General features: G+C 45.0%; 1 protein-coding gene across 1 annotated transcript in view; it reads right to left on the reverse strand.

The window, feature by feature from the left end:
- Nucleotides 1–847: 847 nt before the first annotated feature.
- LOC149869051 (uncharacterized) overlaps nucleotides 848–15667 on the reverse strand; it is an 83855-nt gene continuing 69035 nt past the window's right edge. The window contains 1 exon segment of the mRNA XM_090037689.1: nucleotides 848–974. Within this exon segment, the coding sequence (XP_089893815.1) occupies nucleotides 848–974 (127 nt within the window).

Consider the following 15667-nt stretch of genomic DNA (forward strand, 5'->3'; position numbering starts at 1 on the left):
TCTCTCTCTCAGGGTAAGGATAATACAGAATAGTTAAGTGTCATCAATACAGTCTAGCAAGAAACATTTTATTCATAAAATTATGCTTACTGAGGTTTGAAAAATGACTGATCATCCTTGATCTTGAAAGCAAAGTCATCTATTAATATATTCAAAAAGCCAGATTAGACTATGGGTTTCAGATGAAACAGCAATCTTGCTGAAAAAATAACATAAAGTATTTTTCTTGCTTTCTTTATCAGTCTTTTATTTGGCTTCTATGGCATTCATGCTTTAAGACAAGGGGATGCATATGGAACTGGATGTTGGACTTGAGTTAAAAAACTATAAGTCAGCTTTAGTTAATTTCCTTTTTTTTCTGGGAATGTGGTCAAGATCCTCAAATTCATATAATATCTTAAAAGAACAAAAATCTAGTAAGAGTGAAATGACCTAGAATCTTATTTGGAAAGAGTAGATATATCTCTGAGTTTTTTCTTTATTTAGCAGTTCATCCGTTTTTCCCACCCTCCCTTCTGCATGCTTTTTTAATGATGCATGTGCTGTGAAGTGATGAAATTGCTGACTTAGGTGATGACAGCCCAAACAACGATTGCTGTCAGAGAAAGAATACCTTTTATCTATAAACTTTTGAAATATTAAAGCACAGTCAACCAATAGATTTTCTTTAATAGATTGTGTTCATTTTTTGGTTCAATTTTTTAAAGGTCTTCCAATTATCTTCCTTTTTAGCTCCATTTTCTTTGTACAAAGGAAACCCAAAATGTGTGTGTTTGTCACAATCCCATTTTTCTGATGGAGGATTTCTTCTTTGTTGTATATAAAAATAAACTTTGATTTTGAACTTTCATGATGATAGACGATATGCTCCTTGTCTTTTTGCATAATGGTAACCAATGCTGTAACTGAAAATCTGGATGAAAGGGGATGAAAAGAACTTCATCTTTGATATGAAGTTGTATGTATCTGTATTTCTGTACAACAAAACAAGCAAATCAAACAAAAAAAGAAAAGAACTAAGAAAGATCGACAGCATAAAACAGAAAACAACATGGAAAAAAAGAACTGGGATAGAATTCTTTCTCCCTTCCTTTCTTCCTTCCCTGTGTATTCGTAGCAAGTGGCTGCAGATATATATTTCATAGTCATTTAACTGCATGAGTAAAACTACTATAGGAAGTTTTATGTAATGTTATCCCAGAGACATTTATTTTAATATAAGATAAATTAGGGTATCTAGAAAAATCCAATTCTTTGGAAAGATATTTCGGGATTATGGATTTAAATTGGGATTATGGATTTCTATAGTTGCAAGGATTTACTGGCTCCAAGACAGAAATAATTTACTTTTTTAAAATGGATTCCTCTGTTAGACTGAAGTTTTAGTTATACAATAATGGTACTGAACATCTGGCATAGAAATAATCTATCTATGATATGGTGATAGCCCACAGTACAGAGCCAGGAGAGTACCTCCAAATTGGTTTATTTCTTGCTTGCTCTCCTATTGGCACTCTGACTCCTGCTTTTCTTTCTGCTCAGCTGCTATCATCAGCAGTCCCTCAGCATCAAGGATGATATCTGTCAGGCTTGAGGGATCCTCAGGTGAACTGACGAGACTGATTCTGGATACACACATTATTCAGAAATGGGGGCATGTTGTTGTGTGGGGGAGTGGGATGCACAGCCCTGGGTTAATCTCCTTCTCCTTCCTCTGCCACCATTCTGCCTCATTATCAAGTCACTGGGCCTCAAAGTTGTGCATGCCTTGGTGGACCAGATGGAGTAACACTGAACGGTCAGCAGCTTGCTCCTCATCCTTTCTGTCCAATATTAAAGCTTCAACAGGAAAGATGAAGGATGCATTCTCTCTTGCCTAACTCCTAATCTGGGGTTTGTGATACATTTATAAAAATGTGGGAGATGCTTAGTGAATACAAGCTCTGTAGGTGCAGAGGCTGACAACTAAGAAAATGGGAGAGCTCTGTAGCTCCCTACATAGGAAGGTATCACCCTCATAAAGCCAGAAGCCATTTACCTAAGGGAATTTTACTATTTTTGGAGACAACTTTCCTTTTCTTTGTATGTAATACCCTTATCTATTCTTCATGGGGTAGTTTTAGGAATGTTGTGCCAGGTCCACTGACAGCCAGATTCTGAATACTTGGAAATATTTATGGACTACATTCGGTACTATTTAGTGTGAACAAAAGTATCTCTATCACTTTTCCAGATTCTATAACTTTGATTGATCTTAGGGTATGACTCAGGTTAGGCAGCTTATTCTGAACCAGCTAAACCTGAGTTGGGTTCTGCTATATGCAGGAGTTCATCAGCCAAAAGTAAATCAGTCAAGTGGGGGGGAGTTTGCAGGTTTGGGGAGCTGCCAGGTGAAAATGGAGGAATTGGGGAGGTTAAAAGAGCACAGCCCTAGGGCTGGAATGAGTGGCTGGTCTTGTCCATCCTGAGGGCTGTGTTGTGAACACATGAGGTGCATCCAAACATGCAAGCACATGCGCTTGCAGCAGCTCAAATAGAAGCACTGCAAATTTGAACCAGGGCTTTTTGCCTCAGTGCTCATGCTTGGACATGCACTTTGTTGTGGAGCAAATTGTGCTCCTTGGGGAAAAATAACCCTGCCTAGATCCTCCCAGATCTGCAGCCAGGGGGAGCTAGAGCCTGGGGCCAGCACCTGTCCTGTCCCCAGCAGTACAAAAAGGTGCCCTGGCAAGTAGCTCAGGGCTACTTGCTCTAAGGAGCTTCTGGGGCTCAGACAATTGGTACCTGGGGATATTTGTGCCAACCGGACTGCTGACAGAACCCTGAGAGTTCCCTGCACCCTCTACCCACTGCAGCAGTCTGGCAGTGGAGGCTGCTGCCTGGCTGTGACCTGCTGTGCACCTGCCAGACTCGGATGGGAACTGCACAGCCAGTAGAGGCATCTGCCCCTCTGGGCCAGCTGCCAGTGGGCTGTGGCTGCAGAGTTGGCCTCTGTGCAGCACTACTGCCATGTGTACCCCCTGCCCAGCCACCTCATCAGCTATCGCCTGGAAGATGTTCTAGGTGTGGTGGCCTGCTTTGAACTGTCAAAGTATGTACTCCTAGCCCCATTTGTCCAGGAGGTCAGCCACAGCCAGCTGGATCCAGGGTGCCAGCTCTGAGCAGGGAGGGTCCTGCCACTGGACTTTATAGAAGGAATTCTGGTGTCTTCTATTGGAAACATGAATATATATTTTGCTGCCCTCCATAGGGGCTATGACCCCCAATAGGGGATTCAGCCCCCACACAAGGGCTACAGCCCCCCCAAAAGGGGTCAAATGTCCCCCACAGGGGCTACTACCCTTACAAGACCCACATGCCCCACCCCAGCCCCTCCAATGGCTGCCCTACCTAGCCCCATCCCCCACTTGCACTCCCAAGCCACCGTGGCTGCCCCCCTGAGCCCCAGCCACCTTCACTCAAAAAAAATGGTGGAAAAAAGCCTCTATTTACCCTAGAAGCAGGAGCTGGGGGGGCTCCAGGAGCTCCTGGCAAAGCCCCCCCCCCGGGCAGCACAGGGCATTGGGGGGGCAGGAGGGCCCAGGTCAAGCTGCCTGGGGCCATCCCCCTGCCCTGCTTTGTGCAGGCAAGGCTCCAGTGATATAGACGGCAGCTGGACTGCCAATAAGTGTCAGGGTTGGAGGTTTTTTTATCCTATGGGGATTCTGGGGGAGGGGGCAGGGGCTGGGGTGAGCAGGGCTGGGGGGCTGGGGGAGAGGGCATGGCCAACAGGGGTCCCTCCCCATAGTCCCCTCCCCCCTTCTCCAGCTCCCCCAACCCTTTACTTACCCCTTACTGGAGCACTGGTGCTGAAGCACACTGCTTGGCAGGCTGCATGCTTCAGCACCAGGGAGAGGGCCAACCACAGAGACACTCTGGCAGCCAGAGCGTCTGTGGAGGACCCAGCCTTTGGTTGCCTCAGGGCATGGTTCAGGACCGTGCCCTGTCCCGCTTTTTTAAACTCCAGTTTCTTCAGACCTCATTTTTTTGTTCCTGCATGTGCCTCTTGCCCTATCTCAAAGGGGTTTGAGATGGGGCGAGAGGCATGTGTGCCCTTGTCTGAATGTGCCCATGCAAGCCAGGCCAGGTTAACCTATTTTAGTTTCAGTTAACCCAATCTGAATTAAAGTTAGTTCACTTCCTGAAGTAAACAGATTTGGCATGCCATTTTGGATGATTTAAGACCTACGAATGCCTGCACAATTGGTCATTTATATCACCCTAACCTTGGTTATACTGATCTAAATATATTTCTTTTATGTACCCTTAGGAGACTCTTCTATAGTCAAAGTGATAGCAACTAATATTTCCAAGCTGTGTTTAGACTTACTAATCTGTGGGGTGTTTGGAAAGGAAATAATGTGACTGAACAATATTACTTGATCTGTGTGTCAAGAACAGAATTGCCATCCTGTTTCAACCTCATATAAAGCACTGATCACTCAACAACTGATTTCCTAGAGGACTGCATATCAAGCCTTCATCCTACCTTAATTCTTTCTTCAAATCTCATGTATAGACTTAAGGAACAGAAAGTGTACCTAGTGTAAAACAAGAGGAAGGGAAAGTGTCTGAACACATTTTTCTTTGAGTCTCTCTCTCTCTATATGCTCTCCTATTTTCTCATTCCTTCAAGGTTTGCCAGTTTTATTATTGTCAAAAAGAATGTCAAATTATTATTAGTAGTAAAACTTCTCAAGAAACACATATTTAACCCGTAGTTTTAGAATACCAGTAAGATGTTTTGCATGTATAATTAATTTAAACATGTGGGCAACTGATTCTAGGAAGCAAAATGTTTTCACATTGTAGATTAAGATACATAATTTATAATGTCTTTGTTGTATTTGTAGGTGTAACCTTTCTGCTGAGCACCTGTCAGCAGCAACAAGGGCCAGGCTCAATTTTGGGATACTAAATATATTTCTTCTTGGCTCAAGCCCCCACCCAGACTACCTGAGAAACATTCATTTGGACACAATGAGGGGGATGGGAGGTGGCCCTCTCAAGGCCTAGAGGAGGCACACTATAAAGCCATTATGTCACACAGAAAACATGATCATGCTTTACAGCCAAACAAGATACACAGTGCCATAAAACACACTTCATGGCACAAAATGACTTGTACATTTTGGGTGTGATACATTATGAACACTAAGCTAGTATTCTTGGTGTAAAATTTTTCTTAGGAAAACACTTAGTCATTTGGTGTTTTAAAACTTTTCTGAGTCATAGCATGGGCAAGATTCTCTACTCAGGCCCAAAAGGTGAATCTTTTATTTATTTTCCTTTCCCTTCCTACACTGATAGAAATTGCTATTTCAGGTGCAGTTCTGGAATTTATATTAGGCAGACCTGAAATGAAGTCTTTTCTGTGAATGCAATGGGGGTGGGGAGCTTTCCCTTTTATGATTTAAAAAGCACTACTCTAATTCTCTGAGGTATTATTTATTTATATATGTATTTTGGCTACATAATTGTCAGTGAAGATACCTAGCCATGAATTCATTGAAGTAGCATAGAAAAAAAATATCATTCTGAGTGCTAGTGTCAGGTTGGTTTGTTTGCAGCTCCAAACTGATTTTCATACCCAGAAATATTGATACTCACCACATCTACACATGACATTGACTGTGCAGTAGCCCATGACTAGTGCACAGTAGCATCTCGTGGCACGAAGCATGATGCCATGCTTCTACACATTAGTAACAAGCTACTGCGCCATCAACATCATGAAAAAGTCATTCAGCGACACTACTGCACAGTCTTTTAGTACTTGTATAATCTATTTTTATAAACATACTTGTATAAACTGTTTATATAAGTACTAAATGACTGCACAGTCAGCATCTCATGTAGATGCTGCCATTATGTACTACTGTCACCTGCATTTCCTACTGGCAAAACGCACCTGATCTCAAGATGATGATCAATATCATTAAAGTGTTGATGCCAATGGATGCAAGGTGTGAATTCCATACTTCTGTACAGCAAGTAGTCCATGAAAATAGGGCTTGTTTTCACTGATCCATTGACAAGTCAGGAGGGTGGAAAGAATGATGAAGTAAAATGCTGGTAAAGAGAAATTTCTGGTAAGAAATGTTTTGAAGTTTTCACTATTCAAGATTAAAATGTTATGCAAAAACTTTTCAATTTCATAGGATCATAGAATCATAAAAAAAATGTAGAGCTGTTAGGGACCTCATGAGGTCATCTAGTCCAACCACCTACTCAAGGCAGGATCATCCCTGACTAAACCATCCCATGCAAGGGAGCCAACAAGCCCTGGGTCTTTCTGGTATGGACATAAGAGTTTTCTGAGTTTCTACACACCCGATTTCTATCTATACACTTCTAATTCCAGGAGTCTCTTCAGGCTGCTCCCTAAATCCCTTTGAAATTTCCTGGAGTCAGAAAATTGGCCAAAAAAATTTGGTAAGCAAATATTACATTTTGTATCAAAATAATTTAATAGAATTCCATCCCCTAGCTTTCTAAAATCATCATGATACCCGAGCTAATTTCATTCAGTTTTCTTATTGCATGTGTGGCTATCCTGCCTCCAGCACTGTGGATTAACCAACTTCAGGAAAGGTCATAAGAGACAGAGAGTCTACTCAGTCTGGGACTTGAAATACAATTTCTTCAAGAGAAAGAGATGTGTTTATTAAGCATATCAACAATGTGCCCATGGAGACAGTTAAGTGACATGTAGTAATTATATTCCCTGGTAGAACAACAGTAGAGTAAAAGTACAAAATTGTTGGCTCTTCCCAGAACACAAAAAAGAGGATTGTTCTAGAGGTGGCAAATGACTTTGCAGTGTTTCCCTCAAAGTAGTCTCTCCCCTGGGAATTTCTGTCAGTTCAATCATTTAACTTCTGACCCAACTTTAATCAGCATGTGGATTTTATTCCAAAAAAATCAATACTCATGGGATTTATGGGGCTAACTCCAATTAAAACTAATGAAAGTTATGCAGAAGTATTCCTTATGCATTGATAGCCAATAGCTGCTGTCCAAAGCCAAGACATTATATGTAATTCAAGAATTATAATGTTATGTTCAGCATTTTTTCTTTTTTTTTCTGTGTTCATCAAGAGCTAAGATATGAGCTCTAAATAGCACCACCATTAAAAGAGGATACTCGTGGCACAGACAACACTTACTTTTTGAGTACTAAATACAGTAAATGCAAATCTATCATTACATAATTTAATTTATTTAAATAATGTATATTTCTTATATTCAGTTCATTTTGTCATGACAGTATAAAAACTCAGGTTATTCAGACTGGGGAGGAAGGTGCTTTTTCTAGGTTTTTGGTTGAAGTTTTTAAACATTCTTTTAAAAAAAATGGAGATGGATCAATCTTTCCATTTTACATTGGACCATAAGAAACACAAAAGCATTCTCTCTAAAATTAAAGGATACTGTGGGCTCATCTACACGAGATGCTACATTGCCACAGCGGCAAGCTACAGAGACACAATGTTGGCAGGCATGAACCATGATGCCAGTGCACAGTAACAGTGACCTACAGTAACAGTGAGTTTGTTGCTACTGTGCAGTAGGGTCGGAAACAACATGTGCCGCTGGAACTGTGAAGTAACGGTAATTACTATACAGTCACTTAGTACTTGCTAAAGTACGGAAGAAGTAATGCACAGTACTTACTACACAGTAACACTTTATGTAGACTGACTTAAGACTAACTTTAGTCCCAAATCAGTCCACGTACAGCGTTAATGCACCTTAGCACCTTAAAGTATTGAAGAAGTACTTAAGCAACTACTAAATCACTGTACTGTAACTGCCATTACTGCACAGTCCCAGAGGCACATGGGTCATTTCTGACCCTACTGCACAGTAGCAAGTACTTTGAGCATGCAATAGCAACTGTGCAGATGGAGTCATGTGTACACATGCCCTGTATTTACTACCTATGGTAGGAAACAGAATTCTATAGATCATCTCTGGATTCTAGCTGTTTCAAGAGGCCACTGAGACAAAACTGCTGCTGCTTATTTATTTATTATTTAACTGACTTATTTTTTTAACTGTGTAATCAGTCCACACACAGCTTTAATGCACCTTAATGCCTGCACATGTGGGAACTGGCCTATTCCCACCAGCATAAATGCATGTAAATTTAAGCCAGTGTAAATGCACGTGTGGGCACGGACCCTGAGAATCTAAAGATTTGACTCTAACAGCAGTGCAACTGTATATCTGGCATTTAATATTATCATTTCTGGCCTAAGGAACACAGGCAACTCAATGACTCCTTCAACATTCACAAAAGATTCTTATATAAAACCTATTGTTACCAGTGTAAGTGAAATGAAAACTACTATTTCATATTTTCTTAGATGAATGTGTGTAGGGGTGTCAGATTCAGACTCAATGCAGTGTTCTGGTTACATTTAGATCTTGTTTGGGTGATCTTCTTTATAATCATAAGGACTGTTGATTTTTAGAGATGTTGAGACATAATTTTTCAGTAAGACATAGATTTACCTACAAATTCTATGGCTGTAAAATCACTGAGTATGATAGTTCATCATAAGGAGATATAAAAACGGAAAGATTTGGTAGATGAGGACCCATTTGGGAGTGCTTTATAAGTATGGAAGATAAAATCGAATAGTATTCAACAGAAGAGCAAAATTCAATGCTGAATTAAGAGATGTATAGAGGGACATAGGCCAGGTATGGACATTACACATCAACTGGTATAGGTAACTGAAAAGCAATTTAAACACAGAAGTGTGGCACAGATTGACCAGTTAAAAAACGGCAGAACCTAGCCTAAGACAGACCCAGATGGATGTAGAATCAGCATCAAGCCATTTAGGTTAGACTGATTTATCAAACTTCTGCACCAGATCCCTTCCCAACTCAAGTTAGGTCATAGTCCTTGGCATCCCAGGCTCTTTTGCAGGCTCTTGCTAACCCCCCTACCACTTGCAGGGTGGCATGTTAGTCTCAGGCACACTCATCTTCTCTGTCCCGGGGGATTTTCACAGACAAAGTCACAGGCAGGAGGAGGGGCTGGGGTCTGTCCTGGCTTTCAGAGACAGTTGGGTGGCGGGGGAGGAAGGGGGTGGGGGGGAAGCCAGCCCCAGCCCCAGCCTGAGACAGCATAGCTGCAGGGTCCTTTGTGGTGGGGCCTTCCCTCCCTTTCCCCCACTCCACTGCTGCTGACAGCTGATGCTGGTGGGGTAGGAGGGGCTGAGCTGGGGGCTGAGCTGGCCCCCCCAGTTGTGTTGGATTCAGTCTGGGATGGCCGGGGCCAGGGTGGGAGTCTCTGGCCCCCCCTTGTCACCACTGAAAGCTGACTGCTGGTGGGGGCTGAGCTGAGGGTCCCCACTATCCAATCACAACTGCTCAGCTGGGCTTGGCATTCTTCAGCAACCTGCTGGGAGGCAAGCAGTAGAGCCTCCAATCTCCTGGCCTTGGCCAGTGCAGGCAGGCTGCAGACCACCCCCACAAAAGGGCAAATGTCTGTTCTGTTCACTCCTGAAGAAACATATGGTGCTTACAGTCAAGCATAAAATGTAGACTGCTTTTGCTTTGGGCTTTTGAACATCTGTACTTAATCATAAAACCCTCTTGTAATCCCAGGTCATCTTTACACACACTTCCAGGTGAAGGAGGGATGCTTTATTTAGAGCAGCTCTCAGAAGTTGTTCTAATTAAAGCACTCACAGCATCTCATTCATTTAGCATCCTGCTCTTCCAAATGGCAGTGGTGGCACTTTAACTAAAGGTCATTTGACAAGCTTTAGTTATAGCACCCCCGCCACCATTTTGAAGTGTGGGGACACATGACAATGCAGCAGGCATACTAATTAGCATGCACTGGAGCAGACATCAGGCATATATGTGTAGGTGCCTCCAGAGCTTCCAAGGAGCATGGCATAGCAGGAGGCAGTCTGTGTCAGGCCAGCAAGAACTTCCTTGTGTGGTAGGACAGAAAGAAAGCTAGGCACAAAGGCATTAGTGAGATTGTCACCTCTTTGGTGTAAATAGCTATTTATATAAAGTTCCAGTACATAATAAAGAGTTCTTTGTATACCACAAGCTTCACCAAGATGCTATACAGCGTGTTGATTATATGTCTCGCTGTTCAGAAACAGAAATCTGTCCTAAATTCTGTCCCTGGGTAGATATGGGCTTTTAAGATTTGACACTTGAGACTCATTTATGTTTCAAAACAGAACACAAAGCTGAAATACTAAAATTTTCTGTGAAATAGGAAATCCAACATAATTAAATTTGGAACCAAGTAAATATTCATCTTACAAATATAGTCCTATGCTATGAAACCTTAATGTAAGGTTAAAGGTCTAAATTAAATGCTCAGGTCAGAACAAAGCCTTTTAATTTTATTGAAACTAACAAAAACAGATGTTGACATTAACTTCATTTACACTTTCTCTCTCTGGCAATATTCTGAAAAACATTCAATTTTGATAAAATGTAATGTTCCAAAGGCAAACTTGATCAAAAAAACAAATGGGTCACTGTAATAGGGGGTCTTCTTGGGGCTGATTGCCCTGTGGCCCGCTCACCTGTTTCTGGGCTAACCACTCACTTTCTCACCCGCCATGCCTTGATGATAATTAATTAATTAAATAATTGTTAATTAAATGGGAAGCTGACCATTTCTTGCCCCAATGCCATGGGGTGCTATCTGCGACTCCGTACCTCCGCAGCCCATGCCTTGCAGATGGCATCCAGATGTTATCATCACACCATACTAGGCTTTAGAATCTTCCTGGCAGGACCCTCCTTTGACCCTCAGGCAGTCTACGGTGGCTTCATTCAGGCTGTTGAGCTCCTAGTAGCTGGCTCCTCTTTCAGCCACACACAAGCTTTGGCCTCACCTCCAAGGCCAGGCAGGGTCCCAGGCTCACAGCTCTGGGTGCCCCTCGCAGTGGACACCTGGCCCTTTTGACCTTCTTGGTCCTGGCCCCAGCATGGGCCAGTTGAGGGGGCATACTACCTCACTAGCCCCACACTCTGTCTGGGTTCCCCTTCCTCAATGTGGGGAGATGGGGTGACTCACACCATGACTGGTGCTCCAGGGTCTCACAGGGGACTCTCACTCCCACCCAGAGCAGCAGGTCATAATGCTACCCTGAGACCTTACACTATGCCCCCCTCTACAGAGGCCTCTACAGTGCCCCCTCAACTTGGGGTCTCGGGGCTTCCCTCTTTGGGTGGGCTCAGGTGGCCATAGCTGTGCCTGGCCCCCTCTACCTCTGGTGTCACCTGACGTACCTGAAGGTGGGAGCAGGCGTTAAGGTGCCCCAACCCACCTTTCACCAGGGTGGTAACTGACCTGGCATTTCCTGGAGGCTCCCACAACACTGAGAGTCCCACCGGGCCACCCACTCCCAGCAGGATGCAGTTTTAGGTCATGCCCAGGACCAGGAGCCTCCTGACCAATCCTGTACCTCCTGCCCTTCCCTCCAGTTGATATCTGCAGCCAGGAGATTTTGTTGCCTAGCCTCCCAGAAGCAAAATACCTGGTTTATATGGGCAGCCCTGGATCCAAAATGGCTGCCCTAATCAGGCACCTGCCAGCTGCTGGCTTCGGGCCCTTAACGTGGCAGGCACAAACAGTGCCCTGCCACAGGTCACATGTAGGCACAATGATGCACAGTGGTATATATTTAGCATCCATATGTGGAGTGTTATTCAGACACTAATGAACAGGGTGACCATACAACCTGGTTTGGACCGGACAGCCCCAGATATGACCAAGCAGCTATGATGGACCAGGGTCCCAAGTTGGAATCTGGCAGGGAGACAGAAGAGTATGGTGCACCAGGTGGGTGGGCAGGCACCACTGCTGCTGTGCAGGAGCAAGGCAGGAGGACATGCCTGCCTGCTGGTGTATCACACCACTCTGCTTCCCCAGTAGACTCCAGCCCTGGACTTTTGACCAAGTGGCTGGGACCAGCCTATGGAATTTGGGACTGTCCTCACCAAACCAGAATATATGGTCACCTGTAACAAGTGGGCATCCTGGGGCTGGTCTAAATGTAGACCCACCCACTTGCTTCAGGGCAAACTGCCCACCACACCTTAGATGATACAACTGAATGATGACAATCAGGTAGGAAGCTACCCTTTTACTTTCCCTGATGCCAAGGGCTTATATATATGGCTCTGACCTTTCCTGTACTGTGTCCCATGGCATCCATATTATTGCAGTGCCTCACACTGTGACCCACTCTCCAGAGTCTCACATGGGACTCTTACTGCCCACTGGAGCTTACAGTCACTATGCCCTAACACTGGGCTCTCCTTCAGTCCATTGCTCAGGGCTCCAAGCCCCCTCCCAACTCAGAGCTCCAAGCCCGCTTCCCTGTTCTACACTGGGCTTCATCCTTTGCCTCACACTGGGCTACAATCCCCTTATCCCTTCACCCCAGGACCTCCCCACAGGCTCAGGGCCCCGCCCACCTGGAACCACACACTCAGCAGCCTCAGAGATCTCAATGAGTCTTGGCACAGTCTCTGGTCCCTTCACCTGCCCAGGACCCCACCTTAGAGCTCACAGTGATCCTGGGTTCTTGCTTTCTTTTTAAGGGTGCACTCCCTAGCCTTTCCCCTCCACAGGGTCACCCACAAGGCAGTGGTGGCTGAGGATTTCTGGCAACCCATACTTGCCCTTTAATGGGGAGGCCCCAGGTGTGGCATTCCTGGAAACTGCTCTGCCATCAGCAATCCCACCACACGAACAAGCCCCAGCAGGATGTAGCATGGTCATGCCCCAGGACCAGGAGCCTCCAGCCATCCCCATAGCTTCTGCCCTTACCTCCAAGATGTCATAAGCAGCAGCTCCAGTCAGGTGGTGTTCTCCAAGATGCTGGCTTTGCTGTTCAGGGCCCTTCTCTTACAGTGAACATCTGGGCCCTGTTCCCAATCAGGTAATTAGGCCTGACTGGGAGAATAACCAACTTCAGGCTGCCTTGCTGCTGCCCATTCCCCTGGGAGTAACAGAGCACACTCTGAGCTCTGTGACATCATCCTACTAATGAAGTACTCATTGCTAACACTCTGCCATACAGCAGAGTAATAGTTATCCCTGATTTTTCAAGTGGAGAAGTTGAGGCAAAGCATTTAAGTTAATTTCCAATGTCTGAAGTAATCTTGAGAGGTAAGATAAGAAACCAGAAATTAGGGATTCCAGTCTTAAATTCTGATTCAGATCCCTTCTTTTAGAGTAGTTGTTCAAAATATTTTTTCTTTGTTTTTAATTTCAACAATGTGTTCAGGCATGGAATGGTCCTGTTTCCTTATTCCTCCACAATTAACTCTATAGATTGCTGCACTTTGGATCTCTGTGGAAGAGTCTACTACCCATGATTATTTCATGTTTGCTGCATCATATATCTCATGAATCATGTAGCTTTCTTAGGGCACATACAGACATTCAAAAAGCTGGGGGAGGAATTGATCTAAGTAATCCAATTTTCTGTAAGTGGCCTACTGTAGGAAGTGAAAAATATACATTTGTCTTTTGGGGAGGTGGATGTGCAGGCACCCTGCACTGGCTGAGGCACACAAGTGGGGGGTGATCTCTTCATGCCTCTTGGTATTCCCTGCTGACACCCTGGGCTGCCATAGAATGCTGAGCACAGCTAAACACCCAGGCCACTCCTGCTGGGCTGCTTAGCATGGGCAAGCATGAACCCAAGTCTTACCATGTCACCCAAGATCCTCCCCCTTACCTTGCCCTGTGGTTTCAAGAAAAGCCCCAGAATGAATGCTCTCCCTCATGAATTGCATATGCATCCATGTCCTGACCTGTCTGTGCCACAACCCCTTTATCCATCTCATGAACCTGCAGGAGGTGGTCACCAGCTTCTGCTGCATGGGCTTTTCCAACAGTATGGGTACCATTGGTGTGGGTACCACGCCCCCATACTCTGCCCCCCACCTCAAGGCACCCAAGCACTCATAAACCATAAGAGCTACTTCTCCATCATCCTACAGGACATTATTGACTACCAGGGCCACAACATACCCCATACTCTGCCCCCCGCCTCAAGGCACCCAAGCACTCATAAACCATAAGAGCTACTTCTCCATCATCAGGACATTATTGACTACCAGGACCACAACATATTTGTTGTCTGGGTGGGCAGCATCCATGATACCCATATCTTCTGCAACTCCCTGCTCCACCACACAGAGTATGGAGAGTGAGTGGTACTCTTCAGGAGTCCCCAGTTGCATTATCAGCACTGTCATCTTCTCTCCCATCATTACTGGGGGCCCAGCTTGCCCCTACATGCCCTGGCTTATGAAACCCTACATGAGGCAGCTGGACAACCAAAAGGAGCACTTCAACTATTTCCTGAACAGGTGCTGCATAACTGTGGAGTGTACCTTTAGCCATCTCAAGGTGTGGTTAGTTGGTTTGCAGCCCATGCCTTGAGATGAAGAAGGAAAACATGCCACACTTCATCATTGCTGCATGCATCCTCTACAACAGTTGTGAGATCATTAGAAGATATCATTGAAGAGATGTGCCTCAATTGATAATGTTGCAGTTGCCAAACTTTTCTTGTGTTTAATAAATAGAAGCTGTTGAACATGACCTGTCATAACTTAGTCCCCCTTTCCATTGACATAAAGCAACAAACTTTTGGATGTATTCAGGAGCAGGGGAGGTTTGTGAAAGAGGTAAAGTTACCTGGAGGGGCAGTTATGACAGGGAATGGAGGAGTTTGGGCTGGAGTCCCAAGAGTGATGGACCAGGGTAGGGACTCAGAGACTTCCCCTGGAGCCCCTCCTTGTCACTTTCTGTCAGCCAGCTCAGCCACAGTCAGTAAGGAACAGTGTGGTGGGAAATTTCAGTGCCAGCATCAGGCAGTGCAGGCATGGTCTGGCTGGCTGGGATGGGGTCTCTGGGGTTGCAAGACTTAGGTAGGGGGCTCAAAACCCTTCCAACAGTCCCCCTCTCCCTGCCCCTGTCAGTTTGACAGTGGAGCCAGGTGCTGAAATTGACCATGAGTGCTGTGGTACTGTGGGGCTGGCAAAGCTGGGCTGGTTGGGTGTGGCAAATAAAGGCCCTTCACCAGCCATCAAGGCCAGTTATGATTCATGGAGACTGTGCCAAGCTGTAGTAGCTACATGACAGTGGGCATTCATCCAGGGGCTGTTGGTGGGATTTCAAGCCCCCTGCCTGAGTCTGGCACCCACAGAAACCTCAGGTTGGGTAGCCAGCCCATGTCCATGCCACCTAGTGCCCCAACCCACAATGCCTTCCTTGTCAATTTTAGTGCCCAGCCTGGCCAGGTGCTGTACTGGAATTATGGTTGAGATTTGAGCCCTTTCCTTCTCCTACCCCTCTCATGGAAAATAAATGTTCCCAGTTACCCATGGCAATGGAGAAGGTCCCTGGTGGCCACAGTCATGGGTTCTGGGTGTGCTGAAGCCCCATGATAGCCAGCTGGGGACATCTGGAGTCCTGGATGGCTTACAATGCAAGTGGAAGTGTGCCCTGCTGTCTGGCCTCTGTCATCACAGAGACATAAGCCCACATGCAAAGGAGCTGGTCATCTGTCTGGTTTTGACAGTTGTGTAAATTTCAGTGTTTTGT

The sequence above is a fragment of the Crocodylus siamensis genome, chromosome 3, assembly GCF_052110815.1.
Source record: "Crocodylus siamensis isolate JL-2025a chromosome 3, ASM5211081v1, whole genome shotgun sequence".
NCBI classification, from domain to species: Eukaryota; Metazoa; Chordata; order Crocodylia; family Crocodylidae; genus Crocodylus; species Crocodylus siamensis.